We start from the raw sequence: 24,206 nt of genomic DNA, 5'->3' as shown, positions 1-24,206 counted from the left end.
TTCATCCGGGAGAATGGGAACTCCATCCGGAGGTATTTTCAAACCTGATTCTCAGATGGGGCAGGCCGGAGTTGGATCTCATGGCATCTCGTCAGAATGCCAAGCTTCCGTGATACAGGTCCAGGTCCAGGGATCCCCTGGCCAAACTGATAGATGCCTTGGCAGTGCCTTGGTCTTTCAGCCTAGCTTATGTATTCCCTCCTTTTGCTCTCCTTCCCCGGGTGATTGCTCGAGTTAAACAGGAGAGGGCATTGGTGATCCTCATCGCCCCTGCGTGGCCTCGCAGCATTTGGTATGCCGATCTGGTGGACATGTCATCTCAGCCACCGTGGAAGCTCCCATTGAGGAAAGACCTTCTCATTCAGGGTCCCTTCCATCATCCGAATCTAGTTTCTCTGCAGCTGACTGCTTGGAGATTGAACGCTTACTTTTATCTAAGCGAGGGTTCTCTGATTCGGTCATAGATACCTTGATACGTAAGCCTGTTACTGGGAACATTTACCATAATATATGGTGTAAATATCTTTTTTGGTGTGAATCCAAGGGCTACTCATGGAGTAGGGTTCGGATTCCCAAGATTTTGTCTTTTCTCCAAGAAGGATTGGAGAAAGGGTTGTCAGCAAGTTCCTTAAAAGGACAAATTTCTGCTTTATGTAGTATGTTACACAAGCGTCTGGCAGATGTTCCAGATGTTCAATCTTTTTGTCAGGCTCTGACTAGAATCAGGCCTGTATTTAGACCAATTGCTCCTCCTTTGAGTTTGAAGTTAGTTCTTAAAGTTCTTCAAGGGGTTCCATTTGAACCTATGCATTCCATAGATATATAAGTTATTATCTTGGAAAGTTTTATTTTTGGTTGCTATTTCTTCTGCTCGAAGAGTATCTGAGCTTTCGGCGTTACAATGTGATTCTCCTTATCTTATTTTCCATTCGGATAAGGTGGTGTTACGAACCAAACCTGGTTTTCTTCCTAAGGTTGTTTCATATAAAAGTATTAATCAGGAAATTGTTGTTCCTTCCTTGTGTCCTAATCCTTCTTCTACGAAGGAGCATCTGTTACATAGTTTGGACGTGGTCCGTGCTTTGAAGTTCTACTTTCAGGCGACCAAGGATTTTCGTCAGTCGTCTTCCTTGTTTGTTGTTTTTTCAGGGAAACGTAAGGGTTAGAAAGCTACAGCTACCTCTCTTTCTTTTTGGTTGAGGAGTATCATCCGTTTTGCATATGAGACTGCTGGACAGCAGCCTCCTGAACAAATTACGGCTCATTCCACTAGGGCTGTGGCTTCCTCATGGGCATACAATAATTATGCTTCTGTTGAACAGATTAACAAAGCTGCAACTTGGTCGTCTCTTCACATTTTTTTTCAAAATTTTTCAAATTTGATACCTTTGCCTTGACTGAGACTGTTTTTGGGAGGAAAGTTCTTCAAGCAGTGGTGCCTTCCGTTTAGGTTCCCTGTCTTGTCCCTCCCTTTTCATCCATGTACTATAGCTTTGGTATTGTATCCCACAAGTAAGGATGAAATACGTGGACTCATCGTATCTTTAAAAAGAAAAGGAAATTTATGCTTACCTGATAAATTTGTTTCTTTTTAGATACGATGAGTCCACGGCCTACCCTGTTTTATGAGACAGGTCTTATTTTTGTTAAACTTCAGTCACCTCTGCACCTTTGCTTTTCCTTTCTCTTACTAACTTCGGTCGATTGACTGGAGTGGGAAGGAAGGGAGGAGCTATATATACAGCTCTGCTGTGGTGCTCTTTGCCTCCTCCTGCTGACCAGGAGGCGATATCCCACAAGTAAGGATGAAATCTGTGGACTCATCGTATCTAAAAAGAAACAAATTTATCAGGTAAGCATAAATTTCCTTTTTTTGGCCAGACTTGGAAATACCGCAAATCCACTTACGTCAATTGCGTATCCTCTTTTTTCAATGGGACTTGCAAAGCGCCGGTATTACGAGTTTGACAAAAAGTGAGCGGTAGACCCTCTCCTGTCAACACTGGTACCACATTTTAAAGTCAGTAGCATAAAACTCTTAACTAAAGTGCTAAAAGTACACTAACACCCATAAACTACATATTAACCCCAAAACCGAGGCCCTTCCACATCGCAAACACTAAAATAAAATGTTTAACCCCTAATCTGCCGAACCGGACATCGCCGCCACTATAATAAACATATCAACCCCTAAACCTCCGCACTCCCGCATCGCAAACATTAGTTAAATATTATTAACCCCTAATCTGCCATCCCTAACATCGCCGCCACCTACCTACATTTATTAACCCCTAATCTGCCGTCCCCAATGTCGCCGCCACTATATTAAAGTTATTAACCCCTAAACCTAACACCCCCTAACTTAAATATAATTAAAAGAAATCTAAATAAAAATTCCTATAATTAACTAAATTATTCCTATTTAAAACTAAATACTTACCTATAAAATAAACCCTAAGCTAGCTATAATATAACTAATAGTTACATTGTATCTAGCTTAGGGTTTATTTTTATTTTACAGGCAAGTTTGTATTTATTTTAACTAGGTACAATAGCTATTAAATAGTTATTTAATAACTACCTAGTTAAAATAAATATAATAGTACCTGTAAAATAAAACCTAACCTAAGTTACAATTACACCTAACACTAAACTATAATTAAATTATTTCCCTAAATTAAATACAATTAAATACAATTAAATTAAATTATCTAAAGTACAAAAAAAAACAAAACACTAAATTACAGAAAATAATAAACAAATTACAAGATTTTTTAAACTAATTACACCTAATCTAATCCCCCTAACAAAATAAAAAAGCCCCCCCCCAATAAAAAAACCCTACTCTACACTAAATTACAAATAGCCCTTAAAAGGGCCTTTTGCGGGGCATTGCCCCAAAGTAATCAGCTCTTTTACCTGTAAAAAAAAAGTACAAATCCCCCCCAACATTAAAACCATATTGCAATTCATTTCATTTTTTTTTTAATTATTAGCCCAGCAGTGTATGATCCACCGCTGGGCTAATAATTAAAAAAAAAAAAAAATTTAGTTGTTTTTTGGGATGTTGGGGTGGAGAGCGAAATTGTGTGTGGGGGGTTGGCCCAAGAAAATTTTTGCCCAGGGTCCATTCAATATTAAAGACGGCCCTGCAAATACCCACAATGATCATTTTTCTCTTTATGAGTAAAGTGGACATTTATTTCACACAAAGGTATGTTAGAGTGTAGAACTTCAAAACTTTGAACAACAGTGATAACTGTCATCTGTATTTTATTTACCTCCCCCACCCCTCTTACTAAAAGTAGTAAAGCATTTAGAGATGCACAGGTACAATTAAAGGGGCTAAGCAAACTACTCTGACAGCTGCATGGTCAATACGGGTGGGCAAGCGTAGACATTGCTAGTAACATTTGTAACCTCAGCAAGGTATCCTTACCAGCAAGTCTTGCAGCAAAGCCGCATCAGAGGCAGACAAGAGACAGCATGGACACACACAGCCTGTTGAAATGACGTCAGTCATGTCACTGGCACGAACTGGCTTTTGCATTGCTGGTATTTTACTCATTCCGGGACCTGATGGGTGGCAACAATACGACTGGGACAGAATGAACAATCGTGTGGGACACCTCCAAACAGGGACAATCCCAGTCAAACTGGGACTTCTAGTAAGCCTAATCTTGGATGACGTCATGTAAAGGAACCTTCATTCAGTTTTAGCCGTAGGAAGGAAGAGGATGCTCCACGTTGGATGTCTTGAAGATGGAGCCGCTCTGCGCCGGATGGATGAAGATAGAAGATGCCGTCTGGATGAAGACTTCTGCCCATCTGGAGGACCACTTCCCACAGCTTGGATGAAGACTTCTCCCGGCTTTGTTGGGGACTTCGGCCTGGTTGGATGAAGACTTCTCCCGGTAAGGTGATCTTCAAGGGGTTAGTTTTAGTTTTTTTTAAGGGGGTATTGGGTGGGTTTTAGAGTAGGGTTGGTTGTGTGGGTGGTGGGTTTTAATGTTGGGGGGGATTTGTACTTTTTTTTACAGGTAAAAGAGCTAATTACTTTGGGGCAATGCCCCGCAAAAGGCGCTTTTAAGGGATATTTGTAATTTAGTTTAGGGTAGGGCTTTTTTTATTTTGGGGGGCTTTTTTATTTTGTTAGGGGGATTAGATTAGGTGTAATTAGTTTAAAAATCTTGTAATTTGTTTATTATTTTCTGTAATTTAGTGGGGTTTTTTGTACTTTAGATAATTTAATTTAATTGTATTTAATTTAGGGAAATAATTTAATTGTAGTGTAGTGTTATGTGTAATTGTAACTTAGGTTAGGTTTTATTTTACAGGTACTTTTGTATTTATTTTAGCTAGGTGGTTATTAAATTAATAACTATTTAATAACTATTGTACCTAGTTAAAATAAATAAAAATAAACCCTAAGCTAGCTACAATGTAACTATTAGTTATATTGTAGCTAGCTTAGGGTTTATTTTACAGGTAAGTATTTAGTTTTAAATAGGAATAATTTAGTTAATTATAGTAATTTTATTTAGATTTCTTTTAATTATATTTAAGTTAGGGGGTGTTAGGTTTAGGGTTAGACTTAGGTTTAGGGGTTAATAACTTTAATATAGTGGCGGCGACGTTGGGGCGGCAGATTAGGGGTTAATAAATGTAGGTAGGTGGCGTCGATGTTAGGGCCGGCAGATTAGGAGTTAATAATATTTAACTTATGTTTTCAAGGCGGGAGTGTGGCGGTTTAGGGGTTAATATGTTTATTATAGTGGCGGCGACGTTGGGGGCAGCAGATTATCGGTTAATAAATGTAGGTAGGTGGCAGCGACATTGGGGGCGGCAGATTAGGGGTTCATAAGTATAATGTAGGTGGCGGCGGTGTCCGGAGAGGCAGATTAGGGGTTAATAATATAATGTAGATTGCGGCGATTTCAGGGGCAGCATATTAGGGGTTAATAACTGTAAGATTAGGGGTGTTTAGACTCAGGGTTCATGTTAGGGTGTTAGGTGTAGACATAAAATGTATTTCCCCATAGGAATCAATGGTGCTGCGTTAAGGAGTTTTTACGCTGCTTTTTGGCAGGTGTTAGACTTTTTTTCAGCTGGCTCTCCCCGTTGATTCCTATGGGGAAATCGTGCACGAGCACGTTACACCAGCTCACCGCTAACATAAGCAGCGCTGGTATTGGAGTGCGGTAAGGAGCACAATTTTGCTCAACGCTCACTTCTTGTCTGGGTTGTAAAAACCTGTAATACCAGCGCTGTCTGTAAGTGAGCGGTGAGCATAAACTGCTCGTTAGCACCGCACAGCCTCTAACGCAAAACTCGTAATCTAGGTGAGTGTTATTACGAGTGTAACTGTACTGCAAAATGTATTTTTGATGTTTTTTGTGACACTTTTTGTTCGAGCATAACAGTTAACGTGTTAAATTCAATTGCACTTGAGCAAACACGTTTACTATCAACTTGTAATGCGCGCTGTACTTCTGACATACGCAAACAGGTACGATAAACCCAATATGGCTTGTGCGCAACTTTTCATAATCTTGCCCTTTACCTGTTGAAATTGCCACCTATATAAAAATTGATATACGGAAGTATTGACTAAAGAAAAGCTAAATTAACCTCTCATTGAGAAGAGTGTGAGAGAGTTGAAAGGGCATCCCTGTATCAACTTTGAATACAATAAACTCATGACATGCATGTGTAGTAGTTTCCAGAAGAGTATTGGTCAATGAGAATGAATACATGGCTATTATAAGTATGTAACTCAGTATAGCTAATCTCTACATGTGGGCTGTGCGCTGCTGCAACTACTCAGATTGGTCATTTTATGATATGAAGAAGAATTATTGGCATCTTTGCTATTTAATAACAGTAACATTTGTAATGAACCATTGTTAATGTGGATTTACTCTGGTCTTTGTAATATATTAGTAATTTGTGTGTTTCTCTTTAGAGCGGGGAAAGTTCTGCACAACATTGAAGCAATGTATGAGCTGAGTATGCCAGACGATGACCAACACTCACTCACAATATTCAGTCCCAAAAAATCAGACATGGGTCAGATCACATTTGAAGCCAGAAATTTCTACGGGTGTGATAGCTGCGTGGTTTCTATTGAGATGGCAGGTACAACAGGCAGGGATGAGATGGCCATAATACACCAGAACTGGTTTCCTTAGAATGCAGTTTAAGGAATGTTTCACCACTTGGCTACAGGGCTTCAGAACATTGTACTGTGCACAGTTTTACAACTCTGTAGCTTCCAATCAGTTAATATATTTTTCCATTCATCAAATGACATTAAATAGGAGTTATATTCTTAGGTATATTTTTTTAAAAAGGTGTAAATTACAATAACCCTTTATTAAACATAGAAAAATAAACAAACATATATAGAGCTTAGCATAGAATAGCACTTAGCAAAGTACATAGCATGAAATGCCTTTCTGTGTACATAGCACACTGGCATGTTTGTGCTGCAGTGATAAAGGATATTTATCATTTATTTTGCTAATATTACCTTATTCTTAAATAGAGAGTCCTCGTTTTGAGTCTATCATGGAAGATATAGAGATTGGAACAGGGGAGACAGCCCGCTTTGCTGTGGTGGTGGATGGAAAGCCAGTTCCAGATATCATGTGGTATAAGGTTAGTTCTGTTCAGTTGCTCTGTCTGTTCTAGTGTATCACCACAACCCTATGCTCACTAGCTAGCATCACTCTCTGAACCTTGTTTGCCTCCCATTAGGATGGAGTTCTAGTGGCTGAGAGCAGTCACTTCAGCTTTGTCTATGATGATACTGAGTGTTCCCTAGTGATTCTTAACACCTCACCTAGTGACTCTGGTGTATTCACTTGCACAGCACGGAACCTGTCAGGAGAGGTATCTTGTAAAGCAGAGCTGCTAGTGTATGCAGGTAAGTGCTTGCTGACCTTATGCTATCGTTTAATATAAGCTTATACTGAAGGAAGTATCTAAGCAAACAGTTTATTTACTAATGACAGAAAGACACTAAGGGGCCTATTTATCAAAGTGTCAGCTATGTTGCATTTGCGGGCGTCAATGCGCTCACCAATCATCGCAGCCACGGATCTGAATACGATCTCCTTATTTATCAAAAAAGCCGTCAAAAACACGCGTCAAGTACGGTGCGGAGCATCGGACTGGTGTTAACTAACATTCATCAATGTCGTGGCTATTCAGGTTTTTCCCAACTTTATTTATATCCTTTCATTACTGTCCACGAACAGGCAAATTTCTCTTTAGCACATTATTGTATATAGTGTAAATGAATTCTTTTTCTGAGCAGGACTAATTGCGAATATAGCAAGTAGTAATATTTGGTGCAAAGTGGATAGTGAATTATCCTAATTCTTTTTAATATTGTACATACATATTTTAGTATGTATACACACGCACACACATACTGTGTGTGTGTGTATATATATATATATATATATATATATATATATATATATATATATACAGGGAGTGCAGAATTATTAGGCAAGTTGTATTTTTGAGGATTAATTTTATTATTGAACAACAACCATGTTCTCAATGAACCCAAAAAACTCATTAATATCAAAGCTGAATAGTTTTGGAAGTAGTTTTTAGTTTGTTTTTAGTTTTAGCTATTTTAGGGGGATATCTGTGTGTGCAGGTGACTATTACTGTGCATAATTATTAGGCAACTTAACAAAAAACAAATATATACCCATTTCAATTATTTATTTTTACCAGTGAAACCAATATAACATCTCAACATTCACAAATATACATTTCTGACATTCAAAAACAAAACAAAAACAAATCAGTGACCAATATAGCCACCTTTCTTTGCAAGGACACTCAAAAGCCTGCCATCCATGGATTCTGTCAGTGTTTTGATCTGTTCACCATCAACATTGCGTGCAGCAGCAACCACAGCCTCCCAGACACTGTTCAGAGAGGTGTACTGTTTTCCCTCCTTGAAAATGTCACATTTGATGATGGACCACAGGTTCTCAATGGGGTTCAGATCAGGTGAACAAGGAGGCCATGTCATTAGATTTTCTTCTTTTATACCCTTTCTTGCCAGCCACGCTGTGGAGTACTTGGACGCGTGTGATGGAGCATTGTCCTGCATGAAAATCATGTTTTTCTTGAAGGATGCAGACTTCTTCCTATACCACTGCTTGAAGAAGGTGTCTTCCAGAAACTGGCAGTAGGACTGGGAGTTGAGCTTGACTCCATCCTCAACCCGAAAAGGCCCCACAAGCTCATCTTTGATGATACCAGCCCAAACCAGTACTCCACCTCCACCTTGCTGGCGTCTGAGTCGGACTGGAGCTCTCTGCCCTTTACCAATCCAGCCACGGGCCCATCCATCTGGCCCATCAAGACTCACTCTCATTTCATCAGTCCATAAAACCTTAGAAAAATCAGTCTTGAGATATTTCTTGGCCCAGTCTTGACGTTTCAGCTTGTGTGTCTTGTTCAGTGGTGGTCGTATTTCAGCCTTTCTTACCTTGGCCATGTCTCTGAGTATTGCACACCTTGTGCTTTTGGGCACTCCAGTGATGTTGCAGCTCTGAAATATGGCCAAACTGGTGGCAAGTGGCATCTTGGCAGCTGCACGCTTGACTTTTCTCAGTTCATGGGCAGTTATTTTGCACCTTGGTTTTTCCACACGCTTCTTGCGACCCTGTTGACTATTTTGAATGAAACGCTTGATTGTTCGATGATCACGCTTCAGAAGCTTTGCAATTTTAAGAGTGCTGCATCCCTCTGCAAGATATCTCACTATTTTTGACTTTTCTGAGCCTGTCAAGTCCTTCTTTTTACCCATTTTGCCAAAGGAAAGGAAGTTGCCTAATAATTATGCACACCTAATATAGGGTGTTGATGTCATTAGACCACACCCCTTCTCATTACAGAGATGCACATCACCTAATATGCTTAATTGGTAGTAGGCTTTCGAGCCTATACAGCATGCATAGAGAGGATGATGTGGTCAAAATACTCATTTGCCTAATAATTCTGCACTTTCTATATATATATATATAATGTGTGTGTGTGTTATGTCAGAAATCTTTTGCAAACATGTTTACATGTCCCTAAGTTCCTTTTTTTTCTAAACAATGTTGTCTTTCATATCTCTGTGTTTATTTATACCACTATATGTATATATTGTAAATGTATTATTAGTCTGAGCAGGAATAATTGCGAATATAAAATGTAATCAGAGTATCATATGTATTTATTTGCAATCAATGAATATTTTTAAAGGGATAGGAAATAAAAAATGTAAGTTGCATTAGTGACTAGTGGGCTGCTAATTGGTACCTGCACACATTTGTCTCTTGTGATTGGCTAAATAGATGTGTTCAGCTAGTTGCCAGTAGTGCAATGCTGTTGCTTCAGCAAAGGATAACAAGAGAATGAAGCATATTTGATAATAGAAGTAAATTGTAAAGTTGTTGAAAATTGTAAATTCTATCCAAATCATGAAAGAATATTTTGGGGCTTCCTGTCCCTTTAAGAGCTGGGCCAGGTTTCTCTCTGCACCTGTCTAACCCCTCCTGATTCCAATCTATTTTTAAAAACCACCAATATATACTGTAGGTGTTATAAGATGGGCTGGCATATAAGATGACATTTCTTACTGAAAAAGAAATTCAAGAGAAGGAAAAAATACACTGAAAATAGCATGACAGTAAAAAGGTGATTTTAATTTCTGCTGTATCTGAATCATGACAAATTTAAAATTAGGTGGGCTATCCCTTTGCTATCAGCTTAAGATTCTATTGAATCAAACATCAATTCAAATTTTAAAATCCTTGTCTAAAATATTACACTGTGTGTGCTAATGTCAGCATCATTATTTATCTTTAATACTAATTTCACATATACATACTTTCAAAGTATAATACACAATGTAACAAATGGCACTTACAAGTTCTGATCAATGACACAAGTACCGAGCAATTTGATTAGTTAGTGATAGTTTATAATGTGTATTTGAATCAGATTGGGTGATGTCATAAATCATGTGATTATGCATATTCCAATAAAAAGTGTTGGGAAAATTCACTAGTGTGTGGGTTATTTAGGAGTTTACATCATAATTGGTGCGAAAAGTGTTGAGTCAAATATGGCGTGAAGTGGAAAGTGGGACTTGTATTACATAACTTAAACAAGTTTGGGGCAAAACTTTGCAAACCCCTTGCTTTGTAATAGTTCCCAAGTGACAGACAGCACACACCTGATGCTCGTGGTAGAAAGCTACTGCAAACACCTCTCTGCAATATGTAGTCAACTGATTTCCACAGCACCAAAAAAGATAGGAAAATTGTTGAACAAACTTAGCTTTTATTGATCCATTTCAGCACTTGGCACACAGCAGCAAAAAGCGACGTTTCGGGCTGTTAACCCTTACTCATGCTTAGTCATTCTTGACTACTAGATCTTTAATATTGGGTACTCTCCTATATGCCATAAGTGGATAGTTTTGAAACTCAGTTATATCTGTATTACAATGTTTTATTATATGCCAATGTTTTTTAAGGTATTGGGCAATTTCAGCACTATATGGATTGTACTGTGTTACACACACTATTCTATCCTGTTTATTCCTAGTTTTGTGCCCAATACCTTAAAAAAACATTGGCATATAATAAAACATTGTAATACAGATATAACTGAGTTTCAAAACTATCCACTTATGGCATATAGGAGAGTACCCAATATTAAAGATTTCGTAGTCAAGAATGATATTGGGGCGAAAGTAAAAACACAGACATATATATCATCTAAATCATGTGGTACCTATCCATGTTTAAACTGTGCCAGCTGCCATTCAGTCATAAAGGGTAGAGAGTTTGTACACCCCCAAACAGGTAAGAAGTTTAACATCAACAAATTCTATACATGTGAGTCTACGCATAAAGTGTCCATGCTCCAAAATCTATTTGGGCGAGACAGTTAGAAAAATACGTGATCGCCTCAGTCAACATAGATCAAATATAAGATGTGGGGACATGAAGGCCCTGGTAGCCTGTCACTTTATTGAAGCTAGTCACAATATCTCATAACTGAGGTGGCAAGTCATTGATAGTGCTGAACCCCATAGAAGGGGTGGAAATAGGGAATCACAACTAAAGAGGAAAGAATCCTTCTGGATACATAAGTTAGATGCTTTAGTTCCCAAAGGGATCAACAGGGAAGTAGATATGACAGTATTCTTGTGAGTAAAATTTAAAATGTAAAATTTTTAAAATAGTTTGTAATATAAACAACATTGAATTTTCTGTGAATAAGTAAACTGTAGCATAGATAATAGTATTATCATATGATGAATTTGTAAGGTATATATATTTGAAAATAATAACTACTAACAGCAGATTGTTTTTAACTATGTATTTAACAATTTTTGTAGGAATAATAAGTCTTGACCACTAGGTGGCGATATTTTGTAGTTGTTTAGATATCACAATGTTATTTGGTGTGTTAAGGGTTAATGTCATATGGTATTTAAGGAGCAGCTAACAGGTGTTCTGAATAAGCATGAGTAAGGGTTAACAGCCCGAAACGTCGCTTTTTGCTGCTGTGTGCCAAGTGCTGAAATGGATCAATAAAAGCTAAGTTTGTTCAACAATTTTCCTATCTTTTTTGGTGCTGTGGAAATCAGTTGACTACACCTTGCTTTGTAATGAGAGACAAAATTGTAGCATAATCCATAAGTAGTAATGTATTTTTCATTTTTATCCCTATATCTACTAGTGCACCAAATGTGTAGCAATAAAATTGCTTGATTTAGAAAGGGTATACAATTTTAATAAAGTTTCTAATTTACTTTTATTATGTCATATACTTCATTCTCTTGCAGCATTGAACATAAGCTTTCTGTGTTTTCCGACTCCCATTGATTTATATGGCATCCGCGACCTGAAGGGTGGCGGATTGAAAATCAGGTACGCTGAGTCGGAAAAGACGCAAGCGTGATTTTTGTTAACTTCGTAATAGCTTCAAACAGTGTCGAATAGGAGGGTGAATGAACACGATTCCGCTCGAATTCCACGGGTTTTCAATTCGCATTGATCTGTGTTGGATTGAGATCGCGGGATCGTATGTTACGTCACAAATTTCAACATTTGCCGATGTTGACGCTTTGATAACTATGGCAGATCAATCTCGCAAAAATTACAACCTGGAATTCCAGCATATATTTTAAGTTGACGCATTGATAAATATCCCTCTAACAGTGTACTAGAGGAATTCCTGGTGATGTCATAAAATAATGCCCTAATCAGCAATGTCATTTTTTCTAATGTAAAAAGCAGTATCACATTTATCAAATCCAATACTCCATCTGATATATGGTTGGATTACAAGTGGAGCACAATCACAGGGTGCTTGGTATCATGCTTATAATAATGCACAATCTGGTATTACAAGTAGATGAATAAAAAATGTTAGCACGCCCTATACTTTTAATGAGTAGTGCAAGGAGCGATATTATCATGTTCATTGTGCTCACATTACCAGTGGTGAGTTACATGTTGCGTTCAAGAAAAACAAAGGAACTTTGTAATTGTAATATGAGCACAAATATAGAAGCGCTATTAATTGCACTTGTAACCTAGGCCATAATATTTACTACTCTCATTTTATATTCACTTCCCAGGGTACACCTGAGTATAATATTGTTCAACTATCACAACATTACAGTTGCAGACTCATATTTATAATGTTATGATTTCCCTTTCTATGAGCAGAGGAGCCAAGAGCAGCACTAGCCATGGATGAAGCTGATATTCTGAAAGCTCGAAGACTCACAGATTACTATACCATCCAAAAGGAGATTGGGAGGTGAGAACCTTAACCTTACACATGCACCTGTTGTAATGTACTAGCTCTTATTGTCAGAAAGAGACAATTAGTATATTAGTGAGTCAAACGAGAGATGCTTGGTCTTAATACATTTAATATGATCTTGTCATTAATTGTAAATCATTCATTGTAAATCACCCTATTGTATACATTACAATTCTTTGGAAATCCCCCTTTCTGGCTGCTGCAGCCTGTCTTCCCCCATGTTTCTGCTGCCTCATAGCATCTGCTTGTTTACCCAAAAAGCTGCTTAGAGAACTGGGCCAGAAATGGGGGAACATCTGTAACCAAGTCCCGAGAAAGCAAATTGTGAAACCCTCACTGGTCGGAATCCTCTACGTTTCTGTGAAAATACTGGGGTAGGGACTACACAAAGAACAGTACTATCACAATTGTAAGTCTCAGGAGAAATGGTTATGTTGCATTTCTATAACAGCCTGATTGCCCCCAAAAGGGTGGCACCCTTAAAATCACTGCCCACAGAAACAGTTGTTTCCTATGTTCCTCCAGTTTCCAGCACACTTCCCCTGCCACAGCTACCCAGCACCCTGCATAAACTGCCCCTGTGATCACCTCCTGTCTGCACTAGTACCTGAAACAGGATGAGACCTTTTTTTTCAGTAAGAATGGGGTTACCATAGAACAATGTTAACTGGGGCTTGTAGATTAAGCTGATTTGCATTAATAATATCAAATCAAAATATGTATTTAATCCCCAAAATGTTATATTATTGTGAATATTAAACTCCCTTCCCACACTTTTGGCTGTCTGTCAGTCCCGAGGTACATTGTTCAGTGTCAGTTTCAGTCTTGTGCATTCTACAGCTGTGTGCAGCAATGTATCATTGACACTTCCTACGTACACTAAAGGAGAATGTATGTGCACACAACCTACCATATTATTAGTGGTGGGCCATGTGTACTAGAGATGTTACTGCAACAGCTGTGAAAAAAAGAATGTAAACATAATAATATTGTAAAAAAACATATTTCCATCTTAATGGGAGGAGAGTCCACTGCTTCATTCATTCATTCATTCACTCATTACTTGTGGGAATTAAGAACCTGGCCACCAGGAGGAGGCAAAGACACCCCAGGCAAAGGCTTAAATACCTCCCCTAATCCACCAGTCATTCTTTGCCTTTAGTCACAGGAGGTTGGCAGAGAAGTGTCGGAAGATTCGGAGTAGTCTCTTATGGAGGGTAGTATTCTTCGAAATGGGACTGGAGTTTTAAGTAGTACTGTCAGCCTCTCATTGAGATCATGGATGAATGTTAAAGTCCGGAGATGCAGGGAGGGCCTTTTTGCGACACCATCCCAACTGAGATTAACAGCTCCATAATCAATCAGCATTGACGAGTCTCGCTGCCTGCTTTTCTGTTCTCAAGTCCATGCCAGGAGCAATGCTACTACCATTCCTTACACTCGTCTCCAATTGCACATGCAGCTCCCCACGGCACTATTAATCCTCCCACGGGAGGGGCCCTTTGGCCGCCAGATTTCGCTGATCAATTACAAAGACGGTTTCAGCGGCCTTCAATGCCTTACCACGCCCTGCTAAGCATAAGCGAAGGGTGAAACTTAGCTATCCGTCCCAGGGGTCATCTACTCCGCTGGATGTCTCGGACAGATTATCAGCTGATGAGGATGACTCCACCTCTTTGGAGGACGTGTTTTCTGGGTCGGAATCGGCGACTTTTAGATTTTTAGATTTTAAATTTAAGATGGAGCATTTGCACTTTCTGCTGAAAGAGGTGCTTGCTACGTTGGAGGTTCCTGAACCAAAACTACTGGAGGAACCTTCAATTCCTAAGCTAGATAGGGTTTACGAGGACAGGGTGGTGCCTCAGACTTTCCCGGTCCCCAATAAAATGGCTAATATTATTAAGAATAAATGGGAGAAACTTGGTTCGTCCTTTTCCCCTTTTACTTCTTTTAAAAAGCTGTTCCCCATTCCGGAATCGCAGCTGGAGCTGTGGGGGGCCATTCCTAAGGTGGATGGTGCTATCTCCATGCTCGTTAAGAGAACGACTATCCCGCTCGAAGATAGTTCTTCGTTCAAGGAGCCCATGGATAAAAAATTGGAGTCCATGTTGAGAAAGATGTTCTAACTCACGGGGTTCACTTTTCAACCGGCAGTGGCAGTCACTGTGGTAGATGGTGTTATTGGTGTGATGCTCTGTCAGCTATGGTCGAGGTGGAGACTCCCCTCAAAGAGATACAGGAGGGTAGCCCATTCTTTAATTTGTGATGCAAATATGCAGATTATTCACCTGAATGCCAAGACATCAGGTTTTTCTGTTTTAGCCCATAGGGCTCTGTGGTTAAAGTCGTGGTCTGCTGACATGACTTCCAAGTCTAGATTACTTTCCCTCCTATTTAAAAGGAAGGTTCTTTTTGGTCCAGGCCTGGACTTTATCATATTCACGGTCATGAGTGGCAAGGGTGCTTTCCTGCCGCAGGATAAGAAGAATAAACCTAAGGGTATACTTTTTGTCCCTTTCGTGCGGACAAGTCTCATCACCACCAGCCTGCCGCAAAGACAGAGCAGTCCAAGGGATCTTGGAAGCCAGCTAACTCTTGGAGCAGAACCAAGCAGAGCATGAAGCCCGCCAAGACAAAATCAGCATGAAGGGGCAGTCCCCGATCCATCTCTGAATTGCGTAGGGGCAGATTATCTCTTTTTGCGGAGGCCTGGATAAGAGACATTAAGGACCCTTGGGTTCTGGAGGTCGTAGCCAAGGGTTACAGGATAGGGTTCAAGACTCATCCGCCTAGAGGAAGGTTCCTCTTGTCAAACCTATCATCCAGTCCAGAGAAGAGAGATTCCTTCCTAGGATGTGTGAAGGATCTCTCCTCTTTTGGAGTAATCGTTCCAGTCCCTCTAGCAGAAAGAGGTCTGGGATATTATTCAAACCTATTCATGGTCCCAAAGAAGGAGGGCACATTTTGCCCAATTCTGGACCTAAAGTGCCTTAACAAGTTTCTGTCAGTCCCATCGTTCAAAATGGAGACGATCAGGTTAATTTTGCCCCTAGTTCAAGAGGGACAATTCATGACGACAATAGATTTGAAGGATGCTTACCTTCACATACCAATCCACAAGGATCATTTCAGGTTCCTAATATTTGCATTTCTGGACCAACACTTCCAGTTTGTGACCCTATCATTCGGTCTGATGACTGCCCCAAGAGTCTTTACAAAGGTTCTGGGAGCACTGCTCGCGGTAGCGAGAGCCAGAGGTATTGCAGTGGCTCCTTATCTGGATGATATCCTGGTCCAGGCTCCGTCCTGCAGTCTCGAGGAGGAAAACTCAAGGGCTCTTCTCCTTCTTCTTCGATCACACGGATGGAAGATAAACAAAGGAAATAGTTCCCTGGTTCCAAGCAACAGGGTGGAATTCCTGGGTACAATAATAGATTCCTTATCCATGAAGATATTCTTGACAGATCAGAGACATTGCAAGATTGCTTCCAACTGTCTTGCCTTCAGACCTCCTCAAGGACATCTGTGGCCAGGTTTATGGAGGTGATTGGGCTCATGGTATCCAGCATAGATGTAATTCCATAAGCCAGGTTCCATCACAGACCTCTTCAGTTGTGCATGTCGAGACAATGGAATGGCAATCACTCCGATATACCAACAGATATCTCTGGACATACGAATGAGGGAATACCTCTCTTGGTGGATCCTTCCGGGACAGCTGTTCCAGGGGAAGTCCTTCTTGAGACCATCCTGGGAGATTGTGACCACGGACGCAAGTCTATCAGGATGGGGAGCTGTTTGGGGTGCCAGAAAGGCACAGGGCCGGTGAACTCGAGAGGAATGGAGTCTACAGATAAATTTCAAGTATAATTCAATGCTGTGAGGCTTGGCCCCCCCTGGGGTCATCCCAATTCATCAGATTCTAGTCGGACAACATTACCTCGGTGGCTTACATAAACTGTTAGGGGGGAACGAGAAGCTCCCTAACCATGAGAGAAGTTTCTCAAATTCTGGAATGGGCAGAGATCCACAATTGTTCACTGTCAGTGATTCACATTCCGGGTGTGGACAACTGGAAGCGGATTTTCTAGGCAGACAATCGTTTCATCCAGGGTGAATCGTCTCTCCATCCCGAGGTGTTTGCGGAGATCTGCAACAGATGGGGACGCCAGAGATAGACCTCATGGCATTCAGACACAATTTCAAGCTACCCAGATAAGGGTCGAGGTCCAGGGATCCCCAGGCAGAGCTGATAGATGCCTTAGCGGTGCCCTGGGAGTTCGACCTACTTTACATTTTTACACAATTGCCTCTTCTACCTCGAGTAGTGGCACGCATCAAGCAGGAACAAGTTTCTGCTATTCTGATTGCTCCATCGTGGCCGTGGAGGACGTGGTTTGTGGATCTGGTGGGGATGTCATTGTCTCCTCCATGGAGGTTACCCTGTTGCGAATATCTGGCGGTTCATGGTTACTTTTCTATATCAAAATCTCAATTCTCTGGGGAACTTCCGGGTAGCGGCCATGACTGGTCGCATCTCCACATGCTGCTACAGAGTTTCACTGAAAATCCTGTAAATTTGACTTCTACTTACTCGATCTGCATCATATTTTTGGAGAACTAAACTACATATTGGAAGCCGCACCTAAACTACCTAAACTCATGTGAATTGCTGCTGGCATTGGTACCCGGAGCCGATACAAGATCTAGGCCCTTATCAAACCCCCCCCCCCGGCGGGACGTTTAGCCCTGTCGTTAAGCTGCGCTCTCAGCGCTTTCTTTTTACAAACAAGAAATGTTCTACCTTTGAGATTATTATAGTGCTATGAGTGCATATTCCGTGACGAGACACCGCTAATCTTTTGTATAAGTAAGCCTCTTACCTCTGCCTAACGCTCTTGCTGAACTCTTTAAGATGGAGGTCCCTGCATTTTTTCTAGAGGAGTTACACAGCTTATTGAACAGACACCATGCTGCTTTGGAGGACTCGCTAATCACATCTTTGGGAAGCAACAGCCCTGACCTATCTCAGCAGTCCTGTCGAGCTAAAACCTGTGAGGTTTGATGCGGAGTAGTGGTGCCTTGGGGCCCCGGCGCTTGCTGCCTGCCGCTACCACTTCTATGAAGAAATTGAGTGGCCATGATGTGGAGCCTACGCATCGCTGCAACGGGGAGCCGGTGAGATGGCCAGAGTCTACATGGGGGAACCTACCTGTTACCCCTCCAGTTACTAATCCTGCACCAAATATGCCCAAGCTAATTGTAATTGTAATTAAGGAGGCTTCCACTCGTAGCAGACCGGCTCTTCCAGCCCAGAAATCAGGTCAGAACAATGGAGGACTACAAATAGCATGTTTCCCTGTGGCTGTGTTGCAGCCTTATCAGCTTATTCCGGTGGCTTTACAGTCTTACAAATGGGATCCGGGTGGTCCGGTTCATCTGATAACTATTATAGTATGACCTGGACTTTTAGATTCAGGAGAAAGCTCAGAGGCAACTCCCTATAACAACTTTCCATACAGTGCATTTGTACAGGGCGACAGGAATGACTTTCTTTTTATCTATGAGGGATTGTTCCATATTATAGCCTCAAAATAACAGTTGAACTCTTGGACTTTTTCTCCGCAGAGAGGTCACCCAGTCCTTCCACAATTAGCGGCTGCCTACCATTTTGTGAACACAAGATCTCGCTTATTGAACTTACTTTTACAAGCTTGCTCTTTGTGGATTAATAAATTTGTGGGGTCCGCCTCACCACAACCATTACTAAGATTGCATGCTTAATGTAACTCACATATGCTTGGTATGTCTCTTTTCTCTGCAGGCTGGTCCTGCACTTCTATTGGTTATCCTATACATAATAATGGTCATTTAATGTAGCCCATCTATTTGTAGGTGGGCATTTATGTTCTTGCAGGGTACACCTACATAACGCAGATTCACTCATGGCTGTCCCAGACGGACGGCATAGTTTAAATCTAGTTTAGCAAGCCTTATTATTATAACTCCTTAATACTATATATAGATTGTGAGCCATTTATCATACATTGCAAAGCTGATACAGCCCCTGAATATGTTTTGGGCAATCATATTGGACCAGTCTCCTATTAGAAAATCTCTGCCTTAACCGTTTACAGTGAGGGACCTCCTGAATTATAGTCAGGCATCCTTTTAGTAATATTTCAACTCTGAGTATCTCTTATTTCAATGTTTGATGTTTGAACCTATTTTATGTGTGTCTCTATATTTCTAAGTTACAGTTGCAACTTTAAAATTTAAAAAAATGAGGTAAACAGTATAAGATCCATGAGTGGTCTTTTATAGTACAGTTAACCTTTTCTTATAGCAAACAACCCGCTTGGTCAGGGGTCCAAGAGTGGCTCTTTCCATTCAAGGAGAGGTTTACATTGACACTGGCATGACTGAATAATATACCTACTAAACATTGTAAACACTTTTTTTGCATTTTTGTCATTTTATTTGTTGGTCTTATTATCAATGCTTGTATTTACCTTCCATGTATTGTATGCTCAGCTCTGTATGACGTTTTCTAGGATGGTATCTATGGAGTGTTTTAATACTGTATATGTATGCCAAGTTTTACCTCAATAAAAATTATATATAAAAAAAAAAATCTCAATTCTCTGAGGCTGACTGCGTGGAGATTGAAGTCTAGTCTTATCCAAGAGAGCATTTTCAGAGAGAGTGATTGATACTCTCATTCAGGCCAGGAAGCCGGTCACTCGGTGCATCTATCATAAAGTGTGGAGGACCTACTTGTCCTGGTGTGAGGAATGTGGATATCCCTGGCACAAAGTTAGGGTATCCAGGATTTTGGCTTTTCTCCAGGATGGTCTGGATAAGGGTCTTGCCGCCAGTTCCTTAAAAGGGACAGATTGCGGCTTTATCTGTACTGTTAAACAAGAAGCTAGCAGAGTTTCCTGATATTTAGTCCTTTGTTCAGGCTCTGTTTAGAATCAGACCTTTCTTTAGAAATTCTGCTCCTCCTTGGAGCTTAAACTTGGTTCTTAAAATTTTGCAGAAGGCTCCGTTTGAGCCTATGTATGCGCTTGAAATTAAAATTCTTTCATGGAAGTCTCCTATTCCTACTGGCGATTGCATTGGCTCTCTGAGTTAGCGGCCTTGCAATGTGAGCCTCCTTACCTGGTAAGGCTGTTCTTCACACTGGATTGGGTTTTCTTTCCAAGGTTGTGTCGAATCGCAACATCTATCAGGAAATAGTAGTTCCGTCTTTGTGTCCTAACCCTTCTTCATCAAAGGAAAGTTTGCTTCATAATTTGGATGTGGTTCGGGCTTTAAAGTTTTATCTTAAGGCCACGAAGGAGTTTAGTACAATATATAATTTTAAAATCACCAGACTTTATTGAACATATATGCTTAAACGACAACACAATACATAGAACTAATAATGGTGTATTTTAAAATGTGTGGTATGTCACATCAACTACATCTATTTCCTATTCCTTAACTCCACCACAAAGTTTAATAACAGACACACAATTAAAAGGACTGAGGGGTTAACTATGATTCACGGATTTCTGTGCTAAATCAGTCTAAAAATTGCAAGGGTTATCAGAAATGCTTTGTGTATATCTCAATACCATGGAAATCCGGGCCAGTTTAATCTAGATGTATAATGACTGGAGTTATTGTATGTGGTTTATTAGCGTTACCATTCGATATAACCCATACTCATGTGATTAATCTTATAGACTGTTATTCACTGTAATCAATTCCCTTTATGGGTTCAGTAATATCTAGATAGTTAGATGTTTGTATATTGCATAGCTGTATACTGTTTCAGGTCTTGACCCACATTCAGGTATAGCTCTGTTTTTTTATCCAGATCTATAGCAATGGTATTGGACTTAAAAAAGATTAGAGCAATCTAAATTAATTTAAATTTCTTATTTAGCAGGTATAATATTCAGCTCAATCCTTCCGGATTTCGTATCAGAATAAATTCAATATTCCCTCTGCTTATTATATATAGTGCTCTAATCTTAGAATATTTGCCAGTTTATGCTGTGCTATGTATTACATGTTATCTTACTTATTGTGAGTTCTTATCCTTATGTTTTCTGGGTTATCCAAAACTATGAGTCATTCACACACAGAGATCATATTGTTACGTCAGGGTATAGGGGCGGCTCAGCCAAATTCTCATCTTTTATTTTGATCATTTGTGTATACATAACATGAATTGTACCTTTTTAACATCAGTAGTTTTGACTCGTATTATTTAAAGGATTCGCTGTGTATATCCTAACATTGCAACCTCAATTTTATTCTTAAGTATATTGCTTATAGTACAGAGGTTAATGCAGTTGATCATATCTTTACTTGATAATATCAAATCCCCATATGCTGACAATAGTATCAAGTTATGTATACATATCGAATTTGATTATATTTTTAATATTTGTAAATCTTCTTTACAAAGTCTAGTACTAGATATTCATCACCTTATGTAATAATGTATTAAATTGCTTATTTGTGGGATCAAGCTTTTTCTCTTGTAGTGTAAGTGACTATTGCTCACCTGCCACGTTTAAAACAGAGTCATTTTCAGATTGCCTCAGAACAGGGACTATCCATATGATGTTATATGCTCCAAGATCATGTTGGTCTTATCTTAAAGATATTCCTTCATCATTTGTGTGATTCATTGTTATTCTCATGTCTACAATCAAATTAGTTTGTTCTTAGGTCTATGACCTTTTCAGAGTAATTCCTCTTTACAAATTCTTAGTATGTGTATACTTTTCCTTAGACTTTCTCCCTATTGGGCATTTACATTATTACTCAGTAAGTGGTTACTTTAAATTGAACTTTATAGAAAACATTTATATGATATGGCCTCATTTAAGACATTTGGGTTAGCAGATTTCAGTTCATGTATCCATCGACACTCTTTTTGTAAGAGGATCTTATTAATTTTTCCTTTACGTCCTTTCAGGTTCACTTGTTCCATGGCAAAAAATTGTATATCATATTTGTTTTCTTGTGATAAGTATTCATGTGTTGGGCCACTGGGACTTGCTTGTTCCATTTTATGTCTCCAATGTGTTCAAGGACTCTGGTTCTTAGCTCCCTCGAGGTTTCACCAACGTAAATTCTGGGACATTTGCACATTGCCACATAAATCACTTTGTCTGAACGACAGTTTATGAAAGTTTTTATATCGTATGTTTTTCCGGTACAGGGATGTTGGAATATCTTTGTCGGTTTCATATTCCTGCATGCTTTGCATCTGCCACATTTGAAAAATCATTCAGAAAAGCTGAACAAAATCCCTTCTTATTTTTTAGTTTTAGTTTTAAATAAGAGTTTATCACTATTCCTTAGATACTCAAGTGGTTATTACATAAATCAATACAAGAGTTAATACAGCACAGTGCAATTAGTCTGTCTAATTTTCCCTTCACTAACAAGAGTTTATTATTTCTTTTAGATATACAAGTGGTTAATAATTAAACCACTGTATCAGCAAAAAAACACAATATTTTTACACTATTTTTAAAAAAAATTTTACACTTTTTCACTTGTAGTGTTAATGGGTTATTTTTATGATAAGTCTAATTACACATAGGTCAACACTTTGCTTACAAAATGTTTTCACAATCACTTATATTGTTAATAAAAAATTGTTTCCCTTGCTCACATTTGTACATGACATATAGTTTGTCATCACTTCGATTCACCAGCTTTTTTTCTTTTCTTTTTTTTCAGGAAATCACGATTGCACAATTTGTTTTGTAGCACTTTCCAATTTATTTATTTATTTCTCAGCTTTATTTTTAGCCATGTTTCTTCACAATTATACATTTCAGCCTTTATTATTCAAATGTATTGATTATATGCAGTATAAGGGGGCACAGGTTTTTAATAAAGCCATGTACCCCCTTAGTTCTGCTATCACAGAAAACATCTATACAGTTGTACTTACATTGGTCTCACCTAAAGATTTTCAGCAGTCCTAGCCGTTTTACTATCGTATATATGTTTTTTAAACATGGGCTGAGGGCTGTTGTCATCTGGGTTCGGCCAATTTTAACCCTAACTGTAATCTGTTCTCAACTAATATAAGTAGTATTAGCATACATAAGAATAGCTATATATATATTTTTTATATTTATATCCAATAGTTTAATTTATTCTTCTAAACACATTTTTAGGGTTAATATACAAATATAGCCCATCTAAGTAATTATATTTTTCACAGTATTATTTGTTGTAATGAGCTGCTGAATTTATTCATTCATTCATCATTATCCCTAGTCAATATCGTTATAACTACACCGTTTTATTTTATATCCAGTCTACTAATTATCTTTAACGCAAGTAGTAATTTTTTCACTTTCATAGACACTGTCAATATATGTCTCACTTTGTAAATACAACACCAATAGGCTTATACCCTAGTTTAACAGGACTTATATTGTATCGTCAGAGAGGTTGACATTATGCTGATTCACTGGGATCATTTTGCGGTTAGCTGTATATTTATGTCCTTTTTATGACATAAAAGATGGGGCTATAAAGCATCAAATAACAGTGGATACATCTTCCCTAATGTGCAACATTTTATCTAAAGGTAATGCAATATGTAGGCTTGTATCATTCTGTCAGTATTAAAACACAGTTTATTTATACAAGTTTTTTCATAGCATTATTTGTTATAACAGATTGCTATGTTTATCCATTTATTTAGTTATAACAGATCGCTATGCTTAGTCATTTATTTAGTTTATCCTTAGTTAAATATGGTGATATCTATATAGTTTTTAACTTAAAATCTATTCATTGGGTCATTTAGGATGTGAGCCGTTGGCAACAATTATCTTTTTCATAGAGGTTGTCGCTATACAGCCCACACTGCATACATTACACTGGTAGGTTCACATCCCAGTCGCACAAGGTTTACAATTTGTTGCTAGGGAGACTCGCTCCATGCTGATCAATTGCGATCATTATACCAGTAGTTCCATTGGTTTGTCTCACTTACGGCATAACAAATGGGGCTATTAACCATAATTGATATACATGTTTGTTTGTGTTATAACAATCTTTATTCTGTTGAGCTGCAATGTACGATTTTATATCATTTTAAATCAGATGGCTTTATTATGTTAGTGTTTCATTTGGGCACAGTCTAATTGCGGAAAATGCATATTATAACAACAATGCCATTGCTGTGTAATCCAGTTCGTAAAAAAGCACATTGAAACAAGAGAATGTTTTTTGAATGTTTGCAATTTAACTTATGCTACCTTGCTTTCAATATCACTGAATTAATTCATTATTTATTATGA

General features: G+C 38.9%; 1 protein-coding gene across 2 annotated transcripts in view; it reads left to right on the top strand.

Moving 5' to 3' along the window:
* SPEG (striated muscle enriched protein kinase) overlaps nt 1-24,206 on the top strand; it is a 649,794-nt gene that overhangs the window by 434,476 nt on the left and 191,112 nt on the right. For both annotated transcript variants that reach the window (XM_053698167.1, XM_053698168.1), the window contains 4 exons: nt 5,966-6,138; nt 6,548-6,660; nt 6,760-6,928; nt 12,771-12,864. In XM_053698167.1, the coding sequence (XP_053554142.1) occupies nt 5,966-6,138; nt 6,548-6,660; nt 6,760-6,928; nt 12,771-12,864 (549 nt within the window). The remainder of the gene's footprint in view (nt 1-5,965; nt 6,139-6,547; nt 6,661-6,759; nt 6,929-12,770; nt 12,865-24,206) is intronic.

Source organism: Bombina bombina, chromosome 1, assembly GCF_027579735.1.
Source record: "Bombina bombina isolate aBomBom1 chromosome 1, aBomBom1.pri, whole genome shotgun sequence".
NCBI lineage: Eukaryota > Metazoa > Chordata > Amphibia > Anura > Bombinatoridae > Bombina > Bombina bombina.
This window is presented reverse-complemented; position numbering and strand designations above follow the sequence as displayed.